Consider the following 26,398-nt stretch of genomic DNA (forward strand, 5'->3'; position numbering starts at 1 on the left):
TGGGATTAAAGGCATGCGCCACCACCGCCCGGCTAGCTCTTACTCTTATATTTAGCCCATTTCTATTAATCTATACTTTGCCACGTGGCTCGTGGCTTACTGGTACCTTACATCTTGCTTGTCCTGGCGGCGGCTCCAGGCAGTCTCTCCCTCTACCTTCCTGTTCTCTCAATTCTCTGTTAGTCCCGCCTACACTTCCTGTCTGGCTACCGGCCAATCAGTGTTTATTTGTACAGAGGGATAGCCACAACACCCCAATACAAACACCAGGAATACAGAACAATGGATTGTTACTTCTATTCAGTGATGCAATATCAAGATCTAATTATATATTTTTAAGCACCATCCATGTATTAGTAGTCAAAGTTCTCTAGAGTAACAGAACTTACAGAATCAATCTCTCTATATAAAGGGGGCTTATTGAATGATTTACAGGCTGTATTCCAGCTAATCCAACAATGGCTTGCTGTGAACAGAAAGTCCAAATATCCCATAGTTGCTCCATCCACAAGGCTGGATGACTCAGCTGGCCTTCAGTATATGCTGGAATCCCAAAGAAGTAGGCTCCAATGCCAATGAAGAAATGGATATGCTAGCAAGGCAAGGGCAAGCTGACAAAAAAGCAAATGCTTCCTTCTTCCATGTCCTTATACAGACTTGTAGCAGAAGGTATGGACCTGATTTAAGGTGTGTCTTCCCATCTCGAAATCTGGATCACCGGTCTTCCTCAGAGGTCTGGACTAGAGTCGATTCCTACTTCAAACCAAGCAAAAATAATCGCTCACCATTTCTGGATTGTAGTTCATTCCAGATGTAGTCAAGTTGATAACCAAGAATAGCCATCACAGTCCACAGAGACTGTTATTTAAAAGAACAAAATGTCACACACACACATACACATCTCACAGTGAAAGATACCTAAGTATACAGACAGAAGTACTATGAGAGTATGTATCAACAGTATCTGTATTTTTGGAACTGGAGAGAACGCTCAGTGGTTAAGAGTACTTGCTGCTCTTGCAGAGGACCTACATTCAGTTCTAAGCATTCACATTGGGCAGGTTACACACACCTACAGCTCCAGGTGATTTGATGCCCTTTTGGCCTCTGTGGGCACCTAAACACACATGGCAGACACACATTAAAAATACATATTTGTATTCTTGTGCTTTGAACTGGTTTTTCCAATGAAAAACATTTTTGCATCCTTTTATTAAAAAAAAAATTTTTTTTTGAGACAGTCTCATGTGGTCCAAGCAGGGCTCTATGCAGCCAAGAATGATCAACTTTTGATCCTCTTACCTCCATTACCATGCTGTTTTTCTGAATTATGAAACCAGACATGGTGGCACTCACTAGAGGCAAGTGAATCTCCACCTTTGAGGCCAGTCTGGTCTACAGAACAAGTTCTAGGACAGCCAGGACTACACAGAGAAACTGTCTCAAAAACCATTTTTTAAAATTATGTGTATGTGTATATACACTGTGCCCATAACCACACCTGGGGAAGCCAGAAGGTGTCAAATCCCCTGGAGATAGGGGTTACTGGCAGCTCAGCAGGCCATCTTAGGGACCAAATTTGGGTTCTCTAGAAGGGTAGCAATCAGCTCTTAACCACTAAGTATCTAACCAGCACCCTACTTATAATTTTAAGATAAAGGATTAATAAAAATAACTTCACCTCCCAAACAGTCTCTTTAAAACAATCACAACAAAATTAAGTAACTTATATGCACAGCTAATTCAAAGGTCAGATGTCTCATGAATTTTAGGCTACCCTGATCTACATAGTGAGGCGCCATCTCAAAAAACATAGGGCCAGTCATGGTTTAGCAGGTAAAAGGTGATTGCTGCCAAGTCTATGACTATTTTATTTCCAGAATCTGCATGGTAAGAGAAAAGTGACTCTCACAGGTTGTCCTCTGACCTATACAAATAAATGTAAAATGACACCTAAATAATAGCACAAATTTTTGGAAATAGTCAACATATTAGAGGTAAAATTACTTTCATAATTTCTAACTTTCAATAATGTATCTCATGGGGAACATCCTCACATTTCTTTATTATGTTTTTTTGTTTTTGTTTTTTGAGACAGGGTTTCTGTGTAGCTTTGAGCCTTTTCTGGAACTTACTCTGTAGCACAGTCTGACCTCAAACTCACAGAGATCCGCCTGTCTCTGCCTCCCAAGTGCTGGGATTAAAGGTGTATTGTTTTATTTCACTGTGTGTACTTGTGTGTGTGTGTGTGTGTGTGTGTGTGTGTGTGTGTGTGTGTGTGTGTGTGTGTGGTGGGGGCACATGTGGAAATCAGAGGACATCTTGTGGGAGACAGTGTTCTCTTTCACTATGTAGTACCAGCAACAGAATCAGGTCATTAGGTTCAACAGCAAACACCTTTACCAAGCCATTTTGTCACCTCATCACAATTCTTTATCAGTTATCTTACATTCAATTCACAATTCTTTATCAATTATCTTATATTCTCAGCAAGAATGGGTCAGCAAAGTTCTTCAACAAGCAGGACTGAGGATGTAGCTCAGTTGGTAGAGTATTTGCCTAAAAAACACAACCCTGGTTTTAAGCCAATGCACCAACTAAACCTACACAACCCTAGTTCTGGCACTTGGGAGATGGAGACCAGAGACTAGAAGGTCAAGGTTACTCTCAGCTATACAAAAGAGCTAGAGGCCAGCCTGGGAATATGAGATCCTGTTTCCAGGAAGGGGAAAAAAAAAAATCAAGGGTCTAGAGATGTTGCTTTATGATAGCATTACAAGACCTTGGCCCAGCATCACCAAACCAAGCAAAAATACCCTTACACATACATTTTGATTAAACACCTTTATTTTTAAATGTCATTGTGTGTGTGTGTGTGTGTGTGTGTGTGTGTGTGTGTGTATGTGTGTGTGTGTGTGTGTGTGTGTGTGTGTGTGTGTGTGTGTGTGTGTGTACTCCATGCTGCATTTGTGGAAGACAGACAACAAAGTCTGGGAGTTGTTTCTCTCCTTCAGTCCCAAGGGACCTGGGGATCAAACTCAGGTCCTCAGTCTTGGCAGAAAGTCTCTTTAACCACTGAACCATCTCACCCGTTTTTAAGCTCCGAAGCTTTTTCTTCTTTTACAGAATCCCAAAAATAAGAATATAAACAAATTTGGTTACAAATATTTGCATGTTTTAAAGTGTACTCCAATAGTATTTTGGCAAATTATTTATTCAGCCGCTTCTTTAGGTTCTCAAGGTGCTCCACACCAACATCCTGCAATTCAAGTACCACGGCTTTACATGAAGAAGGATTAAATGAAATAGTCATTAGGCAACACAAATCTATCAGATCTCGTTGACATTTTTGTAATCCTTTTAGGAATTTTTGATATTTAAGAGGGTCCTTTTTTAATTGTTTCATTTCTGGTACCGAAAACCCTATCATACTGGTAAGTATTTCATCTATAAAATCTACATCTAGATATGCGGTACCATCAGAAACCTTTGCAGTTACACCCCAAAAGCCCCCAGAGCTTGAGAGATTTCCAGTTAAAGTGACAATAAATGCTTTGACTTTCACAGTAGTAACTTCCTTTGGCTTTCTGGCCATTAGAACAGACAAATAGATAAAGGGTGGAGAATTTAAGTCCATGCCAATATAAAGATCAATATTATTCTCAAATGATCTTGAAGAACAAGCCTGTAAAGGGTAGTCATTTTCATTAGAAATTTCTGAACTCTTTTCTGATATGCAGGTTCCAAGTTTTCTATTTAACATTGTATTACTTAAGCAATGCTCATCTGAACTGGCAATGTTTGGTTCTGTTGTGTTATCTACCTCCAAAGTCTTGCTGTCATTTGTAAAATCATGGGCTAAGAGTCTCTTATGATGGTCTCTAGCAGACGAACAGCCAAAAAATTTGTCTTCGTCAATCATTTGTTCAGATAACTTTTCATTGTAATTGCTGTTTCCTTGTTTATGAATTAAAGCAGTGTGGTTCAGAGTATTAGATTTATGTGAAAATATCTCTACACATTTATCTGTATTTTTCTTCAAAGTTAGTGGCTGCAATGCTTTTGTTTCCATCTGTTCTTTCTGGACAGTTTCTTCTAAAAGCAAGGCGTCTTCCAGTGAAAAGTCATCAAACTCTCCATCAGTGAAAGGCACAGATTTGTTTGGTGGCTTCTCCTTTTGCCTTGAAGAAGTATCACATCCTGGCTCAAAACTAGGCTGACTTGTGGGAGTAGTATTTGAGGAACTGCCTGTGCCGAAACAGCTTCCTTCCACCGATGCGTCATTATCTGCTGCAGGCTCTTCACTTTCATAAAGACTTGCCAAGAGTTCTTCATCTGAAGGTCCCAAAATAGGATCTAACCCCCCCGGAACTCTGGGCAAAATGTGATCAGAATTATTTGGTATGATTGAAACTGTAGGATCAAGTTCACCAATTAATCTTGCAAGTACTTTTTCTTGAGCATATTCTTCTGAAAGACCATCTACCTCACCTCCTAATACCTTCACATTTTCTGGTTTCAACAAGAGAACACCAAGACGGAACAAAATGCATCCGTGAACCAAAATTTTTGTACCTGGAGGAAGACCACCATGGAGAGCTGGAATAGACTGATATTCCATCCCTTGAATTTGTGTGACACCATCAGTGAGCTGCAGCATCAGCATCCGTGAAGGCCTTGCTTCCCATGGCTTTGGAGTAATCTGTGTTTCAGCTGAAACTAGATCATTGGTTGTATTCTTTCCTCTCAGCTTTTGTATCTGGGAATATGCCGGCTGACTTACGTCAACCAAGGAATTGATCTGTAGAGCATAAAATCCATTCAGTTCTCCCTTTGGAGTTTCTAAAATGTTATTAGGTAAGAGAGGATGTTCCAAGTCTCTCAGGTCAGTAAGAAGCCATTGCTCCAACACTTGTTTATTTACTTGTGCTTGGCTCAAATTAGCATTATTATTTTCTTCTTGGATCCAGTTAACACAAGCTTCCAGCCACATTAGAGGCACTTTAACATGCCATGTTGCCAAAAGCCAAGTTTCAACTCTCAATACAGCACTTGACACACTCATTTCTTTAAATAAGAGCATACACATCCACCTGAAAAAGAGATTCAATACACTTAAAGTTACATTCATTTCTTTTAAATAAGAGCATATATGCCCACTTGAAAACAAAAAGAGTGATTTAATATACTTAAATACACCACCTATAACTCTCAAATACACAGACAGGCCTAATTACTACACCCTTTACACTTTTCTCTATCCAGCATTAAAAAAATCCTTGACTTTCTACCCTGCTGAAACTCAAACTTTAGAAGTACTCAGATAGTATAATGAGAAAAACAAAATGTTTAAGAGCTAGCTCCGTCAAGATACAGGCTACATGACCTAATGCCAATACTTTAACTTTTCTAACTCAGTATTTTCATCAGTATCACCATCTGTCTTACAGGGCTGTTGAAAAATTGATATTCATAATAAAGTGTAAGTGTCAGATCTTGAAAGATACTCAGTCATTACTATATCTACTATTTTCTCAAAATAATAATCAGATTCTTTTTCCTCCCTTTAGTCCATATATCTTTACTTGCAAGTGCTCATTGCAATGAGTCATTGGTTGCTTCGAGGCCTTTGGCTTCTGCTACATCATCGATACTGGATCTTCACTTGGGACTCTTCTCAGATATTCTTTTTGCTGCCCTGTATCTTGGAGATTCTGCAGTTTTGGATCTACAGGACCAGCCCCTTCATGTACTCCAGTAGTCCACAGATGGGGTGGACCCTGGGACAGGTCAACTCATAGCTCTGGATCTAGACCTGGGTGGTAGCTTAGTTGGTCAGCCTGCCAGCTTGCCTGCATCCTCACCACCAGGGCAAGCTCTCCAGCACTGCCCCAGCTAGCTTACCCAATGCAGGCAAGGGGCGAGCCAGATCTGCCCTTCAGGCTGGCACACCAGCACCCATACTACCAGTGCCAGCTCTACTGTGTTGTCCAGGTGAGATGCAGGGCCCACTCTCCTGTTCTCATGACTCCAGGGCCCGCTCTCCCACCTGTCATAGGTGGCGAGGAGTGAAGGGAGGGGCATCTCTCCCTTGTGCGACAAATAGCAGTGCTAGCTCACCCCACATGCACACCCCCAATTCCCCCACCCCCACCAACTGGGTCAGCTCTACTGAGTTGCCCAGGTGAGGGGCAGGAGACAACAGCAGGGAGGGCATCACCCTCACCCCCACTACTAGGACTAGCCCTACTGTGTTGCTTAGGCAAGGTTCAGGGCCCACTCTCCAAGTGCTGCAGATGGTGAGGGGTGGAGCCAACTCTGTGCAGTCTGTGGATGTTAATGTGGTCTGAGGCAGTAGTTCAGACCAGACCAGGGACATCCGCACAGCCTTTGGTGGTGACATAGGCCATGAACACTGACACAGACCCCTGCTGCTATATGGCCACGGAGTCAGACATGGCCCTCAGCAGCAGCATGGGCCAGGACTTCATCATAGGCTTCTCACATTGGGCTGTTTCTCTCCACCCTCATGTCTCCAGACCTGCCTCTTCATAATGCTCAAGCTGTTCTGCTTCTTTCTCTCCCATCTCTCCACCCCATACTTGCACACAGTAGTGGCTTGTGCTTCAGGCAGGCCACTACTTGGGTGGAGTCTCTAGTCTTCTTCCTGCCCACTCTGCATGGCGGTGGGTGAGGCCTCTGGGTGTCTTCAAGTGTTTGTCCAATCCAAAGCTTCCAAAGGAAATTAATCTCTGGCCAAAGTTAGACGCAGCACGGTAAAACTATAATTCAACAGAGTTGCCCAGTCTCATGGTTGAACCACTACAACCAGTGATGAGAAGTAAACACAGCAGGACATGTCCAGTCAGACATGGTCTCCATTCTGCAGGTACTGTTCTTCTGCCTGGGCTAGGATGCAGCTCTGGGAGTCACAGCGACTCATACAGCGGTCGGTTTTCTCAAAGGAAGACTCATGAGCCCACTAGTACTTGTGTTTGTTACTGGCTCTCTTGATGGGCAGTATATTTTACCTTTTCCACGGAGCAAGAAGAGAAACCGCCTTCAAGTCTCCTATTCAGCCTCACTTCAGAGCACACAAACCACTCATCTTCTATTTCTCTACCACCTATTTGCTCACTTCTTTCTCTCCCATCACTTCACCATCTACTTACTCACTTCCTACCTCATGGGGCTTTGATGTTGTCTGGGGGCTTTTCAGCATCCAGGATGATCCCAGTCATGGTAGCTGCCAGGAGCTAGCACTGCTCTCATGCTGTTCCTCACAGCCAGGCCTCGCCTCACCAGGCTACAGAGGCACCAGAGCTCTCTCACTCTTGGGAGAGATCAAGGCCCTGGCCAAAGCTACAGCTGCCTCAGCCATCACCAAGAGCCTGAAGCCTGAGGAGCCTGACGTTTAGGTTGCAGTGGCCAGCAGCACCATCTTGATTCTCCAAATAATCAGATTCTATTAATTTAAATTTTACTCAAATAATGTTCACTAGGTTTTTTTAATATCTATAATTAACTTCATATTTTAACTCTATTAAAATTTATTTGACTATGGTTGGCAACCTAGCTCTGGGCTGACATTGAGAAGTCTTGTTTGCTTAAATATTCTCAACTGTGCTGTCAGGAATACTTAAATCTTTCTTTCTCAGTATAATAATGCAATAACAAAGTACTAAAGACAAATCATTTATCTGTATCTGTTCCTTCCAGAGAGGAAGATACTTAAGAGGTAGAACTTATCTAAGGTTTAACATGTCTGTAAGAAAACTTACCACTTTGCCAGACAACATGAGATCTGATGACAAGATTTCAAGTGGGGCCAGTGGAGTACTCAAAACCTCTACTGCAGAGAAATGACCCTGAGGGAAAACAGCAGCAGTAAGGATTCTAAAATGAAGCCACAGAATGTAAGAGTATGATCACATGGTTCTGGGGACTTCTTAACAAGGTAAAATGAAAATAATATAGGCTAAAAATGGGAGTGTAGCCAAGCGGTGGTAGCAAATGCCTTTAATCCCAGCACTCGGGAGGCAGAGGCAGGTGGATCTCTGTGAGTCGAGGCCAGCCTGGTCTACAGAGTGAGTTCCTGGACAGTCAGGGCTACACAGAGAAGCTCTGTCTGGGGGGTGGGGAATGAGGGGGAGTATAGAGTGAGATAAACAGAAACAAGCTGCTGAAAGTCACTCTCTTATTTCATTACTAAACTCATCAGGCTACTATGAAAATTAAGGTAGAAGAAAATTAATAAAAGTAAATTAATGCACCGGGCGGTGGTGGCGCACGCCTTTAATCCCAGCACTTGGGAGGCAGAGGCAGGCGGATCTCTGTGAGTTCGAGGCCAGCCTGGTCTCCAAAGCGGAGTTCCAGGAAAGGTGCAAAGCTACACAGAGAAACCCTGTCTCAAAAACAAAAAAAAACAAAAAAAAACAAAACAAAAAAACAAACAAAAAAAAAAAACAAAACAAAAAAAAAAAAGTAAATTAATGCAGTGTGATGGAGCAGTTCAGAGGAAACTCTGGTAATATATTACCACTACTTGTGTGTGTCTGGAGGAGAGCATGTATACCATGGTACCCATGCAGAAGTTAGAGCACAACTTGCAGGAGTTGGTTCTCTCTTTCCACCAGGTGGGTTCCAGAGTCAAAAGCATGGTTTTAGGCTTGGTGACAAGTGCCCTTAAAAATGGCAGGAGAAGCCGGGCGGTGGTGGCGCACGCCTTTAATCCCAGCACTCGGGAGGCAGAGCCAGGCGGATCTCTGTGAGTTCGAGGCCAGCCTGGGCTACCAAGTGAGATCCAGGAAAGGCACAAAGCTACACAGAGAAACCCTGTCTCGAAAAACCAAAAAAAAAAAAAAAAAAAAAAAAAAGGCAGGAGAAAGAATCAAACCATACAACAGGGCCCACATGGGAGATCTATTGAGGGGAGGGGAGTGAAGGGGCAGAGAAGGGAACAGAGACCAGTCCCTGGAAACAGGAGCAAGGAAGAGAAAGACAGGAGGTGAGTAAGGCCCGCCTTTTATAAGAAGACTAGCAAATGCACACAGGGGTGCTCTTAGTGGTTACAGCTGAGGATGTATCCTGTCAGGACCCTAAGGGCAGGGCAGTGCAGGCCAGTACAGTACAGATATCGAAATGCTAACAGAGACCCCACTTGCTTTTGGTTAGGCCCACCCCTACTCTTGTAGAATTGTATCACCACAGTCACAGCAGATAACAGCTCCGAAGGAAAGGTTAGCTAGGACAGCACAATTTCCCATCTGCTGAGAGACAAATAACAGCCTCAGAGTCTCAAGAACCCCTCAGTACAGAAGAAAAACAACTCTGGAGAAGATGTTTCTTAAATTGGACATTAAGTTTATAACCTGTGTGTGGGATATAAACTTTCCAGAACCAATATTAAAAGAAGCCAGGCATGGTAGCTCCCAGTATTCAAGAGGCAGAAGCAAGTGGATCTTTGAGTTCAGGTTCCAGAACAGCCAGGGACAGAGAGAAGCCCTGTCTCCAAAAGCAAACAAACAAACAAAACAAAACAAAACAAAACAACCAACATAAAATTAGAAATATAGGCAAGAACAAGGTTTAGCTCTAGAGCCCTAGGTTCAAACTCTAGGATATACGAAAGGAGGGGGGAAGGAAAGGCAAGAGGAAAAAGAGAAAAGATGTCAGAACATTTATCTTAATGTTTATCTATGTTTTTATATTACAGGGGTTTTGAATGTTATCTAGAAAAAAATCTACATTATATCCATGAAATAGAAGGCTTTGTAATCTTCAATTTTTTTTTTTTAAATTTTAAGTGTCTTGAGTATATGCACATGAGCACAGGTACCCAAGCAGGTGAAGTGTCAGATCCCCTGGAGTTGGAGTAACAAGTAGTTAGGAGTTAAATTCTAGTCCACTGGAAGAGCAATCAAAATAAATATATGCTTTGACCCCAAACCATCCTTCTAGAACTTGAAGGGGTTTTTTTGGTGGTGTGGGGGGGTTGTTTTTCTTTTATTCTTTCTTTTTCCATTTATTTTTTATTTTTGGTTTTTTGAGACAGGGTTTCTCTGTGTTGTCCTGGCTGACCTGGTACTCTCTTTGTAGACCAAGTTGTCCTCGGGAACTCAGAGATCCGCCTGCCTCTGCCTTCCAAGTGCTGGAACTAAAGGCGTGAGCCACCACACCCAGCTCTGAAGAGGTTTTTAGGGACTAATGACATGAAAATATGTTCATGTTTTCTTAGTATAATAGCCATATATAAAATTACAGAACTTAACTTTTATGGTAAGAAAATATTTTCATTAACCTTTGTACCTGATAGATTTGGCTGTTTGTACAAATCTCCATTCTAAATCCCAACTACTAAGAATGAAACAGAAGAGAACAAAGTAGAAAAGTTCTATTACTTGTCACTGAGGTTTAGGCATCTGGCTCAATGATTAATTTTCAATCAGCCTCAAAAATTTTTTTTAGTGGAAAAGTACCATCCCTAGATAGTGTATTTGACATCCAACCAATAGTTGAGATTCTAAAGCACTGTCAAAAGATTTATAGCCACTATATACATATTATTTTCATCTAAAAAAGTTTTAGATGGCTCAGCAGATAAAGGTACCTGCCACTAAGAGTAATGACTGAATTCAATGATTGAGTTCAATGGTTCCCACATGGTAGAAGAGAGATCCAACTCCACAAGGCTGCCCTCTGATTTCCACTTGTATGACATGTGTGCATGTTCTCGTTCTCTCTCTCTCTCTCTCTCTCTCACACACACACACACACACACACACACACACACACACACACACACGATGTAATAAAATTTTAAGTCCATTGTAACTTGTTAAAGACTTCAAGGTCATTTCTGAATTTTAAGAAGGCACTCAAAAAAAAAAAATCAGGGATGAAAAAACAGGAGCTGTTTGTGTACCCTCCAAAACCAGAAAAGTGAGAGAAAATTCCATTTAGGAGTCTGCAACCCAGCTGTTATATGACCATGGATATGGTTCTTATCCTCAATATTTTTTAAATTTTTTGCATTGTGTGTGTGTGATACACACATGCATGTGGAGGTTAGAGGTCGACTTGAGAGTCAGTTCCCTCCATCCACCATATTGATTCTGGGGATGGAATTTACAACAAGCTTGCCCTTGGCATCAAGCACCTTTAACCACTGATCCACTCATCTGCCACGCCCCCTTATGTTTTGTGTTTGTTTTTTTCTTAGAGTTTAACTATATGGCACTTTGGATGACTTTGAACTCACAAATCCACCCTTTTCTGCCTCCCAAGTGCTAGGGTTAAAGGCATGAACAACCACACTCATAAAACAAAGATAATCACAACTTTTTCAAAGAACTGTGATAAGCATTAAATTGCCAGCACAAACTCTGGCATACAATACAGAATGCCGGATTTGGTACCTATAGTATTTTAACTATTATTCCAACTAGCTACTTACTGTACAGTTCCAATTATACTAAATCCCATAGTCAAGTAATACTGGTTCCAAATGACACTAAATCATTAGACTATACAATCTAACCATTAACTCCTGGTATACCCGGGAGCCACTAAATGAAGCAAACTGGCACAGGCTTTGTTGTGCCACCCAAATCCAGGGCCTCCACAGTCTAAGTGCTATGCCACTGAGCAGAGGTTTTGATAATGAATTGAAAACTTCCAACTTCAAATAGAAAATGAAGGATGGAGGAGAGACAAACTTTTAGTTACTCAAAGAGAAAACCTAAAAAAAGAGAAGAAACCAAATGGGTGGAGCTGAGGGCATTAACAATCCCATAATGGAGTCTAGAGAAAGTAACTTTTCATTAGAGTCTAGTCAAGATTTCCAGTATAGTTTCCTTTAGATTCCCATTCATCACTATTTACAAAGCCAAAAAAAAAAAGAGTTAACTTTTGCTGGGGTGTGGTGATACCCGCCGTTAATCCCCAACTCTTGGGAATTGGAGGTAGAGGGAGGCGGTTGTGAGGTATATAGTGAGATCCTGTCTCAAAAAACCAAAAAATTAAAAAAAAAAAAAATTGGGCCAGGCATGGTGGCATACACCTTTAATCTCTGCATATGAGAAGCAGGGGCAGGTGGATTATCTGTGAGTTCAAGGCCGGTCTCATTTACACAGTAAATTCCACCGCAGCTAGGGCTACATAGACTGTCTCAAAACCATTCTCACATCCACCCTCACTGCGTGCTTCATCAAATCCTCAATTCCCAGTTTTCTTCTGTCAAGTAAGTAAAAGGTAACGCAACTACTACACGACAGAGCTACTTAAAGGGCGTGTATACTTATGGTATACATACTGAAACCAGCAGCAAAGCCTCCCTCATTAGAGACCACTTCCAGACCACAGCCTGACGTTTCAGCAAGAGTTGGGGGCAGCAGGTAAGACGCTGAAGGTGACCGAGTCGGGACTACCTAGCCGGCCCTTCCCTGGCTGGTCAGCCACACTGCCTGCGGGCTTCCTGGAGGGCGGGGTGGGGAAGGGGTCCCAAGACCGCGGGGCGCGCTCCAAGGCGTACCCCGTGTTCTGCGGTCTGCGTTCTACGGGACCAACACGAAAGCGACTCCGGAGTCCTCTCAGGATCAATGACGGCGCCGTGAAGGCCTTGCCAGGCCGGCGCGCGGCGGGCTGAGGCGTCGAGGGCCGCCGCGTCCTCCCGCGCTCCGCCCGGCGCGCCGCTAGCACAGCGGGTTTCCCGGGCCCAGCCGAGGGGCCGCAGACCCCGCCGCGCTGGGAGCGAGCGAGACGCGACGGGCAGCGGTGGACCCCCGGCCGAGCACCGACCTGGCCGTCCCGCCTCGTCCCGGGGCCGCGCGACGGAGAGGGCGCCGCCGGGCCCGCCTGAGCGTCCTTCACTGTTCTCGCGCTTTCTCTCCCTCCCTTCACTTCTCACCGCCCAATTTGGCGCGCACCGGCCTCCCTCCTGCAATCCCACAAACCCGCCTCGGGGCTCGAAAACACCCTTGCGCCGCCCCCTCCCGGCACGCGAGAACAGCCGCTTCAAATCTCGCGAGAGGAGTGCCCCTCTTCCCCTCCCCCTCACTCCCGAGTGCGCGAACGAGAAAGGAGGAGGGCGCTCCAGGCGACAGCGCTGCAGACGCCATTATCCTCTGTTTCTCCGCTGCACGGACGTCGCCGTCGTGCTCGCCTCTCTCTCGGTTGCGGCCTGTAGGTATGGGGCGGCGGGGCCTCGGGGGCGGCGGGTCCGGGGAGCGGGCTGGCGTCCCGGGATGGCGGCTCGGGCTGTCCCCAAGCCCGGGCTTTCTCAGGCCCGCGGCCTTGCAGCCCAAAGGGAGTCGCCGGCGGAAGGCGGGGTTCTCGGCGCCGTCATTGACGCGGCCTCGGGCCAATCCCTGCGCCCTCGCACCACCGCCGAAGCCTGGGCAGCCAATGGGGCGCGACGCCGAGGCGGGAGGGGGTTGGCCCTGGTTCTCTGTCTAGCTGTGACCGACCGTCGGAGGCGGCGCGGCCGGGAGGCAACGGCGGACTCGCGCGGTGAGCGGGGCCGGGCGAGCCGCGCGCGTGTGGGAGCGGGGCCGGAACCCCCGGGGCTCGGCGGCCGGGAGGGGCTCGGGCCGGCCGGCGCTCGCCCGCCCTCCCGCCCGCCGGCCCGCCGGGGAGCGGGGCCCGGCCTCCCCTCCCCCACCGCCGCCATTTCCCCGAGCGTGCCTCTGCAGTTGGCGTGCGGGCGCTCGAGGCTTCGGGGGCGCGTGAGGAGAGGCCTGCCCAGGGCCGAGCCGGGGGCGCGGGCCGGCCGGCGGGGGGGCGCGGGCCGCGGCGGCCCCGCCGCCCCCTTTGTCCCTCCGCGGCGTGGGCCCCGGGCAGGGCCGATGGCACGGCGGCGGCGGCGGCGGCTTTGTCTCGGGCGGTGGGGGAGGTGCGGGGGACGAGCCCGCGGGCCCGCGTGCTGGGTGGGGGAGGGGGTCTCGCGCGGCTCCGCCTAGTCGCACGTAGTCGCCATTACGCGGGCCGCCATTTCCTGTCGGATCCGGGTGAGGAGAGGCGCGGCGCCGCTCGGCGACGGGCTGAGCTCCGGAGGGCCGGGCCGTGGGCAGGCGGGCGGTGTGCGAGCTTCGGCTCGGCGGGTCCCGCTGGTGCTAGCGGGTTTCGGGGCCGGCGGCTGCAGGGCGCGGGCTGTCTTCAACGCCCGGGGCTATTGGCCATCGCGGCTGGAGACGGAGTGGGGAGGTTCAAGCCGCCCTTACGCTGACACCACCGGCCAGCGTTTTGGAATAGGAGGCGGCTTAAATGTGATGCCTTGACTTTCGGCACTTGTGCTGTGACCGCGGTACGGCCTCAAGTTACGTCGCTTTGGTAGCAGGCTTTGAGCGTCGTGTTAGAGGTGGAATTGTTGAATTGTAGCCTTTTTAGCACCGTTTAAAATTATAATGATGGTGGTGGTGGTTAAAGGCTCCGCTAGCTTTGCTGGATAGTGGCAGTAGTTTGAGTCTGATCCTTAGATTTCTCCCTGTGGACGCTGAGAGCAGCTTTGTATTTGCCATATTCGTAAACTGGGCAGATTTCATTGAATGGTGTCGTCAACCAAAAAAGAAATCCAGTTACTACTAGTCTTACAGTAATAGTTGTCTGATTTTGTGATAAGGTGCGGTTTTTCAAGAATTAGTTTTGTGAGCAAAATTTTGGTCGGCTGGCTTTGCAGTTGTAATGAAATGAAGTTGGTTGAGGATGGATTACTAATTGTTTTGCGGGAAAACGGGCTTCTCAATGATGGTGGAGGTAGTTGGGCTGCTGTGTTTCGTTGAGACACCTGGTTTTCCCGCTTCCTCAAATGAGACCTGCGACCCCAATATTAATTAGTATTAAATAATGAAAGGCAAAACTGATTTCTGTTGGTTTTTATAGACTACTGTAGACCTAGGGTCTCAGTTCTGCTCTTCAAGGCTGTGTGTCTGTGTTCTGGAACCAGAATCCCTTTTAAAGATTTTAAGCAAGATAGTGTTTGCTTTCCCATAAGCCAAGTGAACTAGCTTCTTTATTTTTTTACAGATTGGTGTATCCATTTAATTCAAGAAAATGGAGACCGAGCAGCCAGAAGAAACCTTCCCCAACACCGAAACCAATGGTGAATTTGGTGAGAAGATATTTTAATTATAAGCCATTATACATACATGTGTTAATTTCAGTATCATGGTAGTTTGTATGTGCTGTGGTTACCTCATACATAACTATAATTCCATAGTCTGGAGATTCTGTTACTTCTTGGTTTTTATGAATAGGAAGTAACCTTGTCTTAGACAGTAAAAATTGTTTTCACCCAAATTTTTAATAGTTTGAAGTGTTTATAATAATGATCTTTGACCTTACAAAGGGAAAAGACGGAGAAAATAGCAGGGATTTTAAAATATAAACTACCCTTTCTTGTGGATATTTCTAATTTAAAATATAAATTTAATTTCTAGGTAAACGCCCTGCAGAAGATATGGAAGAGGAGCAAGCCTTTAAAAGATCTAGAAATACTGATGAGATGGTTGAACTGCGCATTTTGCTTCAGAGCAAGGTATAAATACACATTTTGTCCTCTTAAATTAAAATATTTCACTTTAAGCCCTGATTTGGCTCCCTGGAAAGCTTTTAGAGCTTTTATTATTAAAGTTTTGTAGATTTTTTTTTTTTTTGGTTTTTTCGAGACAGGGTTTCTCTGTGTAGCTTTGCGCCTCTCCTGGAACTCACTTGTTGGCCCAGGCTGGCCTCGAACTCACAGAGATCCGCCTGGCTCTGCCTCCCGAGTGCTGGGATTAAAGGCGTGCGCCACCACCGCCCGGCGTAGATTTGTTTTGAAACAGGATCTTATATAGGTGAGGCTGGCCTTGGAACACTTGATCATCTGCCTTTTTGAGTACCAGGATTACAGATGTGTATTTTCCCATTTAGTTGGTTTGGTTCATTATAAAGACTTCTGAACTCTGGGTGGTGCTGGAGTTTGGAAGGTATGAAACCCTATTACCAGGGTCCACCAAAGATGAAGTTGAGGAATGAGCAGGACTCTAGGCAATGAATTTTTAGATATTGGTTAGTTTTGTTTCCCTGGGGAACTAGTTTATTTAGGTTTACCTTATAACTTTGTTCAAGTCACAATAAAAGTATTTGCTGCGTAGATTGTACTCCGTTTTATTTGTAAAGTAATCTATACTTTCTAGGAATTTTACACTCATGTCTGATGTTGTAAATATTCCAACAATCTATTGTAAAATTATTCATACTCAGGAAGTAGAATCTTTGTTTCCACTCATTCTGAAGTAGATTTGTTATTGAAGTTTAAAAGATACTGGTGTAACTGTTAATCTTATGGAAACGCAAAGTGAGGTGTTTTTTTTTGTTTGTTTGTTTTGTCTGTTCCAGAATGCTGGGGCAGTGATTGGAAAAGGAGGCAAGAATATTAAGGCTCTCCGTACAGACGTAAGTATTAAAGTACTAAACAAGCAAATTCGTTGTGTTTCTAGAATTTTAAAGGTTCACATCTTAGAAATCACTGAATGCAGCTACAAACCATTTGTGATAATTAATGGTTATATAGATGATTCCTGCTTTTTTTTAAAACCCTGATTAAGGTGGAACGTAAATAATCTTTTCATTTTCTGATAAGGCCCTTCAAATTAATTCACTTCAAATAAAAAACATCTTAATTAGAAATAGAGACTAAGTGTAATAAAAACTCTTAATTGCATCATTCCTCTTGTATGTGTGAGAGGGAACCAGGTGTTACTGAAAGCCGTTGAAGATGGCTTATAAAAACCAACTTATTTTCTTCTTTAAAAAAAAATAGTTCATCTGTTCCACAGCTTGCAACATGGAGCTAATGTTAACTGATTTTTAAACGTGGATAACAAATAGATTAATCTTGGCAATCGAAACTGCCTGGAATTTGAGTCTTCGTAATTTATAGTGGGTTGACTCTTGTGATTAGACACATTAAATGTTGGCAGCACCAGAAGTGTGTGTGTGTATTTCTAGAACTTGACTACACCAAAATTTCTTAATGTTTATCTTGGTAAAATTAAGGCGAATAACTGTGTTGAGTACCTAACAGTACTTCATTTCTCTCTCGGTAACAGATCTTTGTGTTTCTCTTGATTGCTATAAACTTTAAATTTTGTTTTAATTTTTATAAGCCTGCTTATGAGATATACGAATGTGTTTTACACCTCATGAAACCGAAAGTCTTACTAGTTGGGGGTTTGGTGTGGGAGTTTTTGTTTTGTCTTTGAACCTCTTTTTCCTCTTAATCCAGATGTTCTGTATAATTATCTGGGTTATTTCCCCATTTTCCTCAAGAATTTCAGTAAACTTTTGAGTCATGACAGGTTTTGTGTCTACCCTCACGAGCCAGCCTGCTACTGAAACATTTTAAAAACAAAACAAAACAAAACTAGAACCATCATTTAAGGTCCTTAAATGTTAAGCCACAGTCAGATATAGAGAAGTCCATTATTGTGTTAGTCTTCAGAACAACTTAAGCTTGTTTCATTAATTGAGAGTATGAGTATAGTTTGTATTAAATTAAAATTTATTGCTTTTCCCCCTTTTCCCTCTCCTTGTTTTTTTGGCCATATATCTCCGTTGCCCATGTACTGGATCGACTTACCCCTGCGTTGCCCACCATGACGTTGGCCCATCCGCCCCTGAACGCCCATGTGAAAACCCTGGTTGGCTATGCCCAAAAATGTGCTCGTTGCCAAACGGGTACAATACTTGACAACTTCTGATTGAATGCCCATGCCCAATGCCAACATCCACGAACGCCAATGACCAATGCAGTACAATGCCAGTGTTTCAGTCCCAGACAGCAGTGGCCCCGAGCGGTATGTCCCAACAGTTTATGCCTCACTGCCTGATTAGAAAGAGAGAAATGTATTTTATTACCTGCCTTTTATATAATTAAATAGTATCCCCTTTAGACCGGTGTATTGTTTTTCAAGTTTCTGTCTTATTTTCCCCATTAAGTCCTTTTGTCACTGAACTTTGACCGTGAGTTGCCCACCCAAACGATCCACTAATTTTATTTCAATGGAAGGAGCACAGCTTCAAGTGTTGCATATATTTGCTGCATTGTAAATCAAACTGTTACCCAAATAGTCTCTCGCTCTGTCTTTGTGGCCCACCTTGCTTCCCAAACATTGTCTGTTCATAATTTTTTCTGATGAAATGCTAACTGGTTCACTTTTCCTTCACTTCTCATTTGTATTGTCTTTGTTTTGTCTTGCATTTGTATTTGTTTTCTTGCAGAGCCCATTAGTAGTCTAATTTCTAACTGGTATCCATAACCTTACTCCAGATACAGTGTTCACCACTTGCATAGTCCCCTTTACCCAAGAGAAGGTGTGCCAGTATTACCAATGTAACAGCGAGGGTGTCCTTAACTTGGTGGCGGGGAACATGAGAATTCAACTCTGCTTCAATTCTGGTCGATTATTGCCACTTAATCTGAGCCCTTCCAGCAGCCCATTCTCTTTCTCTCTCTCTCAAAGTCTTCTAATAATGTTATGTCTGTATTGGGCATAAAAATAAAATGCATGTATGAGATTCATAAATAGGCTACTTTAAATGGGGACTATTAAGTAATTGTGATGTTACTTCTCTAAAAGTTTATGACTGCTGATGACAAAACTCACTTTTCTTTTCCACTTTTTTGTATTATGTGATATTTGATATTTGGCAGCATACTGAGTATCAGTGCTGATATTGAAACGATTGGAGAAATTCTGAAGAAAATCATCCCTACCTTGGAAGAGGTAGGTTTCTTCCTTTTTTCTTCTTTTTTTTTTTTTCAATAAAATTTGGCAAGATAAGGGTTGATGTTTAAGTTTTATTGGGGTATACTGGGAGAGGGAAGATAAATATGACAGTTTTGTAGCAGCAAAATCTTCACAGTATATATAGCATTCTGTATTAGTCTTTAAAATTCAGGCTGGCCACTCATGGAGTGGTAACTATCTGGTCATATATCATGATATAGCATGTATTTATTTTAAAGTTTTAGAGTCTTGTTTCTTTAACAATGTTGAGATGTAATGGGCAGATTAGATATAGTTAGTGCAGGTTAAAGTTCTTTTTTTTTTTAAGTGACAAGAAAAGGTTTGTTCAGTTACAGGTTTACAGTCCATCTTAAGTCAGGAACGTGTCCTAGGGCTTCTAGACAGGAGGCAGCAGACCTATGGCTGCTGGAGTCTATGTAAACATTTATTTACTGGGTGGAACAAGGGTTTTATGTTGGATTTTAGTGTTAAATAAGCTGTTTTCTGGATTAATAATAGATTTTAAAAATATGTTGTAGTAGCTTTACCAATATATGCGACAATAGCCTGATCACGCTAGACACTTAACCTATTATTCTTATTTTTCTACTTTCAGGGCCTGCAGTTGCCATCACCCACTGCAACCAGCCAGCTCCCGCTCGAATCTGATGCTGTGGAATGCTTAAATGTATGTCATAGTGCCATTGAACCCCACTGAAGTATGGAGCCTGGCCCATAGGATCGATTTATTTTTAACATAGTGTGCTTTTCCCATCTCTATAGAAAAAGGCTTAAAATTATGAGATATGAATGGTCTTACAACTCACTGTTGACCCTGCTCCATGCTGCAGTGGGAATTAACTACATTTGCAAAGTGCTTTGCAGTCATTTTTATTATGGTGTTATTTGAATGTTAATAATTTTGTGGTAACAGCGACATGCTAAATGGCTGCAGTGTGGGTATGGTGTTGCAGGACCTGAAAATAAAATAGTTTTTTAAGGTGGTGCAGATTGTCCTTTTTGGGCCTGGCTATTGAGGATAATAAGCACATAACTGGTAAAGTTATTGAGATATAAATTCAGGTTGCTTACTGCAACAGTGCATTATGGTGTGCTTAAACATAAGCTGATAGTGTGTTGGGAAGATACTTACAAGAGAGTAAAATTGTGTATTTCCCCCTCCACAGTACCAGCACTATAAAGGAAGTGACTTTGACTGCGAGTTGAGACTATTGATTCATCAAAGTCTGGCAGGAGGAATTATTGGTGTCAAAGGTGCTAAAATTAAAGAACTTCGAGAAGTAAGACTGTTTTGTTCCTTGCTGGATTTAATTTTCTATCCAGGGTTGGTTGTGTGGGCTATTCCCTAAGATAAATAACCCCATCACTAGTTGGCTCTTAGAGTAACAAAACTAAGTTCTGTTAACCATTTCTGGTACTGTTTAATTGACCACAGTTTTTTTCTATTGGGAGTAATTGGGTTCCTGTCTGAACTTGGGAGCCTATGAATTTTATTTAATGTGTTAACTTCCTCTAATGAATTTTCTTTTTGTAAATGTGTTGTAGAACACTCAGACAACAATCAAGCTTTTCCAGGAATGCTGCCCTCACTCCACTGACAGAGTTGTTCTTATTGGAGGAAAACCTGATAGGGTTGTAGAGTGCATCAAGATCATCCTTGACCTTATATCTGAGGTATCTTTGGGGTTGTATTTTGTTTTGTTTTGTTTAGCATTCATTGTCATCAAACAGAAATGTGGCAGTATTTAATTTTGACATTTCCCTGGGAGTTATATGTTGACTGCTTTTTTGAGACTTACCTGGACGTAATAATAGCTCTTTAGTATTGTTAAAGTCCTTTTCATCATTGTCTTTTCCTGTCGCTGCCTCTGTTACCATTGAGATTAATTGATAATTGAAGTGGTTTGATAAGACCAAAGCTCTTTTACTTCACTCTTTAAAGTGCTGTGTTTCTGTTTTTAGTCTCCCATCAAAGGACGTGCACAACCTTATGATCCCAACTTTTATGATGAAACCTATGATTATGGTGGTTTTACAATGATGTTTGATGACCGCCGTGGACGTCCTGTGGGATTTCCTATGCGTGGAAGAGGTGGTTTTGACAGAATACCTCCTCGGGGTGGGCGTCCCCTGCCTCCTTCTAGAAGAGATTATGATGACATGAGCCCTCGTCGAGGACCTCCTCCGCCACCTCCTGGTCGAGGTGGCCGTGGTGGCAGCAGAGCTCGGAATCTTCCTCTTCCTCCACCACCACCACCTAGAGGGGGGTAAGTTTTTAGCCAAAAAGAGGCTTCATTTAGCAATAGATGGGGTGGTCTTGGTGTGAGTATATAAACAATACAACACTTGTTTATGCTTGCAGAGATCTAATGGCTTATGACAGAAGAGGAAGGCCTGGAGACCGCTATGATGGCATGGTGAGAATTTTGATTTATAAGGATGTGTATGTTTTGTAAGAGACCTTATAATGTCTCTTAAATGTCTGATTATAAGATCACACAGCCATTTAAATAGTTTGGTATTTCTGTCTGAATACAGGTTGGGTTCAGTGCTGACGAAACTTGGGACTCTGCAATTGACACATGGAGTCCATCAGAGTGGCAGATGGCTTATGAACCACAGGTTGAGTATTAATAGTGTTAATGTGATTATCAGCAATCTAACTTTCCTATTAACAGTAGTTGGTTTCATATCCCCCATACACACACACACACACACCCAATTTCTAGAGTTTCTTAGAATGCTGTGCACCTAAATCTCCAGTTTGCTTACTAGAATAAATTGGATGTGTGTTGTTATGGGAAGGGGGCTTTTTTTTTAATTAAGTGATTTTGGCCAGGTAGTGATGGTGCACGCCTTTAATCCCAGCACTCGGGAGGCAGAGGCAGGCTGATCTCTGTGAATTCCGAGGCCAGCCTGGGCTACAGAGTGAGTTCCAGGACAGGCTCCAAAGCTACACAAAAACCTTGTCTCAAAAAACCAAATAAATAAATAAGTAATTTTGTTTTCCTTTTTTTTTAGGGTGGTTCTGGATATGGTAAGTTTCTTCTTTGTGAAATCAAACATTATTTCATACTAATTCTTACATGAACTTACTGCTCATTATTTAAATCAGATTATTCCTATGCAGGGGGTCGTGGCTCATATGGTGATCTTGGCGGACCTATTATTACCACACAAGTTACTATTCCCAAAGATGTAAGTATTTTTAATTCAGGGGGCTTTATTATTATTTTTTGTTATGATTGCTGCTTCTGTAATTTCAGCAAAGACTTAAAATTTATGATTAAGATAATGTTTAAGAACTTGTGGTGGGGTGTTAAATCTCACATCAGATGGTGACGTTGATAAAAATAGGTGGTTTTGATTTCTTGATTAGTTGATTAAGGAAATGTTAAATTACACATATTCTAATCCAAAATTTAGTTAAGGAACTCAAGACTGCTTTTCTAAATAAATTATTATATAATAACTATAAGATACTAAAGTCATTAAGCTTGTATTTAAAAATCTTTTCAGTTGGCTGGATCTATTATTGGCAAAGGTGGACAGCGGATTAAACAAATCCGTCATGAGTCTGGAGCATCGATCAAAATTGATGAGCCTTTAGAAGGATCCGAAGATCGGATCATTACTATTACAGGAACACAGGACCAGATACAGAACGCACAGTATTTGCTGCAGAACAGGTCAGTTTAAGCTTACCTTTGTGTTATCATTCATATATATATATATACACACACACACACATATATACTAAAACCTTTTTTAAAAAGCTTTTCTTCCCAATTGATTTTTCTTTTAGAAACCATGGTGTTTCCGTCACTTGGGGAATCTAACCTCTTAAACATCCTAATTAATAGCTCTGCCTTGATATTCTTCTGTTTTCTTACTAAAAAATGAAGACACTCAATACTAATCTTGCTGGAAGAAGCCTTAACCAAGCAAACTTCTCATTTCTCTGGTGAAAACTGCTGCCAAAACCACCACTTGTAATAAATTATACAGAGCCTGTAGAAAATGTAGAAGAGTCATTGGATGTTGGCCTAGTTCTGTGTGGAAGACTAGTGATTTTGTTGTTTTTAGATAACTAAAACGACAACAAATCACAGTCTGCCATATGGCACAGGCCACCTCTACAGGACAGATAATGATGGTGCTGTAAAACGCAGCATTTCACACCTTCCTCGCATTCCTTTGTCTTTCTACCAAGTATTAACAGCTTCTAGTTTCATTTTCTTAACTCTGCACTACTACTGTCTAACATTTTCTAGAGTTTTACATTGCTTTAATTTATAGTTGTTAGTGCTCTTTAAAGTTCTTCTAATTGTAATGGACGTGTTTATCATTTAATTTAGCATTGAAATTGTCTTAATGTTGATTAAAATGTTTCAAACAAAAATTCTAATTCGTACTTTTTTTTCTTTTCTTTTATAGTGTGAAGCAGTATGCAGATGTTGAAGGATTCTAATGCAAGATATTTTTTCTTTTTTATAGTGTGAAGCAGTATTCTGGAAAGTTTTTCTAAGACTAGTGAAGAACTGAAGGAGTCCTGCATCTTTTTTTTTTATCTGCTTCTGTTTAAAAAGCCAACATTCCTCTGCTTCATAGGTGTTCTGCATTTGAGGTGTAGTGAAATCTTTGCTGTTCACCAGATGTAATGTTTTAGTTCCTTACAAACAGGGTTGGGGGGAGGGCATGCAAAAACTAACATTGAAATTTTGAAACAGCAGCAGAGTGAGTGAATTTTATTTTTTGTTCATTGTTGGTGGTTTTAAAAAAAATTCCCCCCGTGTAATTATTGTGAACACCTTGCTTTGTGGTCACTTGTAACATTGGGGGGGTGGGACAGGGAGGAAAGTATTAGTCCACATGTCCCTGGCATTTGTTCAGAGCAGTGTGCAGAATGTAATGCTCTTTTGTAAGAAACGTTTTATGATTTTTAAAATAAATTTAGTGAATCTATTTTTGGTGGTCCTTTTTTTTTTTTAAATACAATTTTCAAATGGTGGTTGAATTTTTCAGTCCACCCCTAAACTAAACACTAAGTTTGATTTTCAGCTCCTCTGTTGGATATAAGTGCACCTCTTGGATATAGGCAAAACACATTGGCAATTTCAGTTTGGGTGATTTCTTAATGGTTGGAAAGATGTGGCTTGATTAAATTTCCATCACATATTCATGCTTATAATAAGCTTGGGATTTTGTTTGTTTTTGCAAATGTTTGCCAATACTTTTCAACAGTTTTCTGTGTTAGTTGTGGAGAACTAAGGTGGGGAGCAATATTACAAGAGTTAACCATCTTAAGTATATGCCAGAAGCCTGATGGGCAATGAGCTTTATTAATCAGAATAACACTTGGTTATGGAAGTGGCTGATGCTGAGTAAATCTGGTTATTTTTGTTAGATAATTTCACACCTATAGACAAACTGTCAACCTGCTAGTGTCTTGTTAGTTGAACTTTGTAAAAATATATATATACTTGTTTTTCCATTGTATGCACAATGAAAGAAAAAAAGATGTACCATTTCTCTGTTGTGTGTTGAATTATGTAGGAAATGTTTGTGAACGATTCAAAACAAATGGAAAAAGTTCCTGTGGATGTTTTGTGTAGTAACTTGGCATCTGTATTGATAGTTCAAAATCCACATCTAAATAAAACTTCCATGATGTTAGTTTGATGTGTGCCCAATTTGAAAGGGGGTTGACTGATATATGTAAAGTTTGTTGAAGTGTTCCTCTTGTAAGGAAATATAGTAAGTAATCTTAAATTACATTGGGGTTTTTTGTGTGGAGTGTTTTTTTAGCACATAGAGACAAAGTCTGGTTAAGGACAGTCCATAGACAGTTCAGGAAGTTCTTAAGAGACAATTAGACCTAAGAGCTCAGTCATTTTGAGTAAATCAAGCCTCAAATGTGTGACTCATTGGAGACAGTGTAAAATAACTGCAGTGAGTAAAGATAACTTGGTTCCTGTGCCAGTGAGTTTGAGGTAGAGTCATAGCTTAAGCTTGAAAAGATTGGTGTAAGAGTGTAAAATGGGCAGGTTTTTGTTGTAACACATGTTGAGTAGTGCTTGCCAAGGACTTTGTAGGGGTGACATGCTTATGAAGGGCATATAGTTTCGTTAGGGAACCATTAAATGAATTCACTCTCAAAACCAGCAAGTCATAACCTGAGATTTTTTTCCAGAAGGGTAAGGCTTAGCTGTACTGCGTCCTAGGCATGGCTGGCCTTGCCTTGGCATTTAAGTGAATTAGGGTTTAAGTTTGGAGTGAAGCAAAAAAGTAACAAATTGCTAGTACTGCCAGAGGGGAAGCATCCCTTAAGACTGCTTTCACAGTCGATAAAGGAACACTGTTCTTTCAACAACATAAATGCTTCAGTACATGGATGCCCTGGAGAGTGACACTGATTTGAATAAAGTTTTGGAAAGGATGGGCTTTTTACCTAGTGGTCTAAGGACTAAGAACCAGGCTAGCCCACTGTAAAGGAGTGGCTTAGTTGGTGGAGTGCTTGAGGCCTTTGGTTCTATCCCCAGTATCTCGGCAGCTGGGCAGGATTGTGCATACCTGTAATCTTGGGACAGAGGCAGATGGATCATTGAAGATTTAGGCCAACCAAGGGGGTACATAGCAAGACTTCAAAGGAAACTCTGCAATACAATTTTCCAGGGAGCAACTGGTGCATAAGACTTACTGAAGTTTGTATGCATTGTATCTGTTTATGAGGGGATTATACATAGGGTGTGGGGGCCAGAGGGTTTTCTGACTTCACCTTCCTGGTTGCTCGTTGAATTGGCTTTCTTCCTTCCTAGCAGTTTTCAGGCTCCTGCCCTGGCTTTCTATGGGGTTCTGGGAACCCTAACACATGGTTGTACAGCAAGCACTTTCCACCAACTGAACTATTTTACTAGCCCCTCAAAAATATGATTAATAGGGTCTTTTTTAATGTGTCTACCAGAAGTTTGGAAATAAGATTTTTCCAAAAACTCAGAAATAATCCCAAATTCTCTATTAGATTTATTTGTGTGGGGTGGGGTGGACATGTGTGCCATGCATGTGTGGGGGTCAGGGAACAATTTGGAAGACTCAATACCCTTGATTATGGGCGTTCCATGGATGAAACTGGTCAGAATTGGCACATTTATGAGTTATCTCTACGAACACATATCAACTTGTGTTCTTTGTTTACTTTAAGACAGGCTAGCTGGCTGGCCTTCACAATCTGTGGTCCTTCCTGAGCCTCCTGAATGTAGGGGGTTATAATCTTACACCACCACACCAAGGCAGGCACAGCTTCGTAGTACTACAGAATTCTTGAAAAGCAATATTGCAATTAGAACAAAAACACCAAGGGTACTGGTTAATTAAATCGAGGGGCCAGACAGCACTTGTCACACAAGCCTTGCAACCTGAGGTCAATCCCCAGAACCCACAAAGCTGTCCTCTGATCTCCACTTACAGAGAAGATCAGAGTGCCCACTCGTGTCATACACAAAAATCTTAAATTGATATTAACAAAAATGAAATTTCAATGTCCATTTTAAAAGGTTTTAAGTGAGGCAGAGTGGCACGTTCCTTTAATCCTAGCACTTGGGGAGTAGAGG

At 42.4% G+C, this 26,398-nt stretch overlaps 2 protein-coding genes across 12 annotated transcripts; one reads left to right on the forward strand and one right to left on the reverse strand.

The window, feature by feature from the left end:
* Positions 1-273: 273 nt before the first annotated feature.
* On the reverse strand, positions 274-12,924 carry Rmi1 (RecQ mediated genome instability 1). Of its 4 annotated transcripts, none has more exons than XM_052729623.1 (3): positions 12,799-12,924; positions 7,782-7,868; positions 274-5,093 (listed from the first exon to the last, which is right to left on the reverse strand). In XM_052729623.1, exon 3 carries the CDS (start codon positions 5,087-5,089, stop codon positions 3,209-3,211), a length of 1,881 nt encoding a protein of 626 aa, XP_052585583.1. In that variant the 5' UTR covers positions 5,090-5,093; positions 7,782-7,868; positions 12,799-12,924; the 3' UTR covers positions 274-3,208. The 4 variants fall into 4 exon arrangements, with proteins under 4 accessions (XP_052585583.1, XP_052585581.1, XP_052585582.1 ...); XM_052729621.1 differs by having other exon boundaries at positions 12,533-12,921; XM_052729622.1 differs by having other exon boundaries at positions 12,314-12,921.
* Positions 12,925-13,066: 142 nt separating this feature from the next.
* Positions 13,067-24,464, forward strand: Hnrnpk (heterogeneous nuclear ribonucleoprotein K). 8 transcript variants are annotated; one of them, XM_052729626.1, is made up of 16 exons: positions 13,067-13,182; positions 15,022-15,106; positions 15,435-15,532; positions 16,375-16,431; positions 17,791-17,834; positions 18,692-18,764; positions 19,384-19,455; positions 19,955-20,068; positions 20,334-20,462; positions 20,751-21,055; positions 21,151-21,205; positions 21,327-21,410; positions 21,810-21,825; positions 21,904-21,986; positions 22,308-22,477; positions 23,226-24,464. In XM_052729626.1, exons 2-16 carry the CDS (start codon positions 15,049-15,051, stop codon positions 23,257-23,259), a joined length of 1,392 nt encoding a protein of 463 aa, XP_052585586.1. In that variant the 5' UTR covers positions 13,067-13,182; positions 15,022-15,048; the 3' UTR covers positions 23,260-24,464. The 8 variants fall into 8 exon arrangements, with proteins under 8 accessions (XP_052585586.1, XP_052585585.1, XP_052585588.1 ...); XM_052729625.1 differs by having other exon boundaries at positions 13,073-13,186; XM_052729628.1 differs by having other exon boundaries at positions 13,073-13,186; positions 23,286-24,464.
* Positions 24,465-26,398: the final 1,934 nt, after the last annotated feature.

The sequence above is a fragment of the Peromyscus californicus genome, unplaced genomic scaffold (genome assembly GCF_007827085.1).
Source record: "Peromyscus californicus insignis strain IS unplaced genomic scaffold, ASM782708v3 Scaffold_8__1_contigs__length_139910024, whole genome shotgun sequence".
Taxonomy (NCBI): domain Eukaryota; kingdom Metazoa; phylum Chordata; class Mammalia; order Rodentia; family Cricetidae; genus Peromyscus; species Peromyscus californicus.